Source organism: Sinocyclocheilus grahami, unplaced genomic scaffold (assembly GCF_001515645.1).
Source record: "Sinocyclocheilus grahami isolate Dianchi unplaced genomic scaffold, SAMN03320097.WGS_v1.1 scaffold7492.1, whole genome shotgun sequence".
NCBI lineage: Eukaryota > Metazoa > Chordata > Actinopteri > Cypriniformes > Cyprinidae > Sinocyclocheilus > Sinocyclocheilus grahami.
The window spans coordinates 1587-3998 of NW_015511509.1; the positions used below are offsets into that span (position 1 = coordinate 1587).

The window sequence follows — 2412 nt, forward strand, 5'->3', positions numbered from 1 at the left end:
TCTTAGCTGAATAACTTTTGTAACTTTAATAAGGATTAATCTATATTTTACATTTGATTACATTTCATTTCTATTACTGTACCTGAACTTTGTTCAGTTGTGTTTATTTGTGTTATTACTAATTCTTTACTTGTTCTTATTTTATTACCGACTATTTTCATGTCTTTAATAATGTTTGAAATCTATATTAGTTTGTCTAGATCAGCGGTGTAGCCGGGGCCATTTGCGTGTATTCTATTTACAACATGTTTTTACGGCGTTAAATAATGTAGCCAATCACAGACATATCTGTTGATTTCTTGAATGCTACAGGTGTTTAAGCTAGAATCTACTCAACACTCAAAACACTGAGTCGTTGACCAGTACCGAGCTCTGCGAGCTAGAAAGTGAAGATGTAGATGTAAATAAGAGATTCACTGATTTTTGTGAGATCGCGATATTTTTCTATAGCCTAATCCATTCAGAATTTGTATTAAACTGTTGTTTTTCACCTACACACTGCATAGATTTGACATAGTGTAACCATAGCAATGGACAGGACAAATATATGTGTGAAAATAGATGTGTATGAGGGTTAGAGCACCCTCAGCCTTTCAGTCAATAATGCCCCAGCTGATATACAGAAATTCCCTTCCTAAATGATAAAATCAGCTATATTTTTACATAAAAACCCACTTATACTGTTTGAGCAAAATTATTAAGTATAATAAGTATATATATAAATTATGTTTGAATTAAATAATTGGCTTTTATACTATAAAGTCAAAGTAAATTTAAGAAAATATTACCTGGGAATATTTATTTCATATTAAGCTATTTTTCTACCCACTTGCATAAAATGAAACATTAAATTCAGATTTATCTGTAAAGCACTTTTCACAAAGAATATCATTTCAACGCAGCATGCTGAAATTATAGTCATATAGAACTACTGTAAGGCCAGTGTTGCCAAGTCTGTGGTTTTCCCGCGCAATTGGACTGCTTTAACACTGTTGCCGCGGGGTTGTTTTTCACGTCTGCAGGTTGAAGCGACCCCAATAACAGTGATATTTAGCCACTGTAACGCCAATTTTACCAGGGGAACCCTATCAAAACCATGATTTTTACATGTATTTACCCCCCGATTGGGCTAGTTTTGTTGTGAGAACCTGGCAACCCTGTGTCAGACCTGGAACTACCTCAGCCACGCAGTAGACAACTTGAAAAATAATCTGTCAACCAATTTCACAGTACAGTGTATTTATATAAATGACTAATTAACCAACAAAACAACAACATTCGGTCATTCATTTAGCTAGTTATTTGGTGCTGGGTGTGACTGGGTAATAGTAAACCACTTTTTCTTTTAGGACAACACCACTGGTCTAGATGTTTTTGCTGCGGTATCTTTGGCAAAAGTTCATTGTGTTCAAGTGTTCTTCAGGCTGCTGATTTTTGTTCATTCAGGTGCAACAAAATGTTTTGCAAAAAGACAGAATAAATATGTTTGATATCTAAACGTTTGACTAGGAATCGTTAAGAATCGCTAAACACCCAACCCTGCTACCGAGCCTTTACTAAACACAATCTCTGCCATACTTTAGCTCTCCATACACTTCATTCCTGCAGACAGCTTTTACGGAAGACCTTTTTCATGGCGATAAATCAACCCTGAGATAAGCGGAGCTTAGTCTGCGAGAAGCCATCTGGAGGCATGAAAAAATATTATTTCAACTTCATAAAGCTGAACATGCGCGTGAATTAGATTTCCCCAAGTCTCAAACAGATCTAGAACACATTGAGTGGAGATTCTTCACCTGGACAGGTTTTCTCTAGAGACATCGGACTCGTAAGCCTGGCTCCGCAGGGGGCTGAAGTCCGAGTACTCGTCCTCAGTCCGGTCCAGGCTGGACTCGGCGGACGCTGGCCTGCACATCTGTCTCTGGTAGTACGTGTGGATGCTGTCCCGCGATGGATTGTTCCCCTGCAGGGCAGCAGACGAGGGGTTAAACCTCAAGGTTTACAGTGCTGTCCGTTCCAAGCATGATGCTCATTATTCATGTGTATTCATGTGTTATTACAGCTTATTTTAACATTATGTATATACTATTATTACATGCTTGATTCCGATTGGTCAATCGTGGCATTCTGAGGTCAGATATTCGCAAACGCAGCTGCCGCCATCTTACGTCTTAGTTATCGACTGTATTTACTTTCAAATGAAACCTTCAGTTTTAATAGTAGGTCTGCGGTAATACTGTTGAAGTGTTCGTCTTGTTGTCAGAACAATTGTTTAGTACACTGTGCTAGATTATAAAATAAATAGGTACGATTTTATAATGGTTGCTTCTCATATCGTGTCTGCGTCATTATTTATGTGGTGAAAAGCTGTGTAAACTTTGCGTTTAAAGAGCTACTACAATATTTCAACAC

General features: G+C 37.6%; 1 protein-coding gene across 1 annotated transcript in view; it reads right to left on the reverse strand.

Annotated features, from left to right (window-relative positions):
- LOC107577857 (piezo-type mechanosensitive ion channel component 2-like) overlaps positions 1-2412 on the reverse strand; it is a gene marked incomplete at its 3' end in the record, with an annotated part of 9461 nt that overhangs the window by 1382 nt on the left and 5667 nt on the right. The window contains exon 6 of the mRNA XM_016263887.1: positions 1797-1963. Within this exon, the coding sequence (XP_016119373.1) occupies positions 1797-1963 (167 nt within the window). The remainder of the gene's footprint in view (positions 1-1796; positions 1964-2412) is intronic.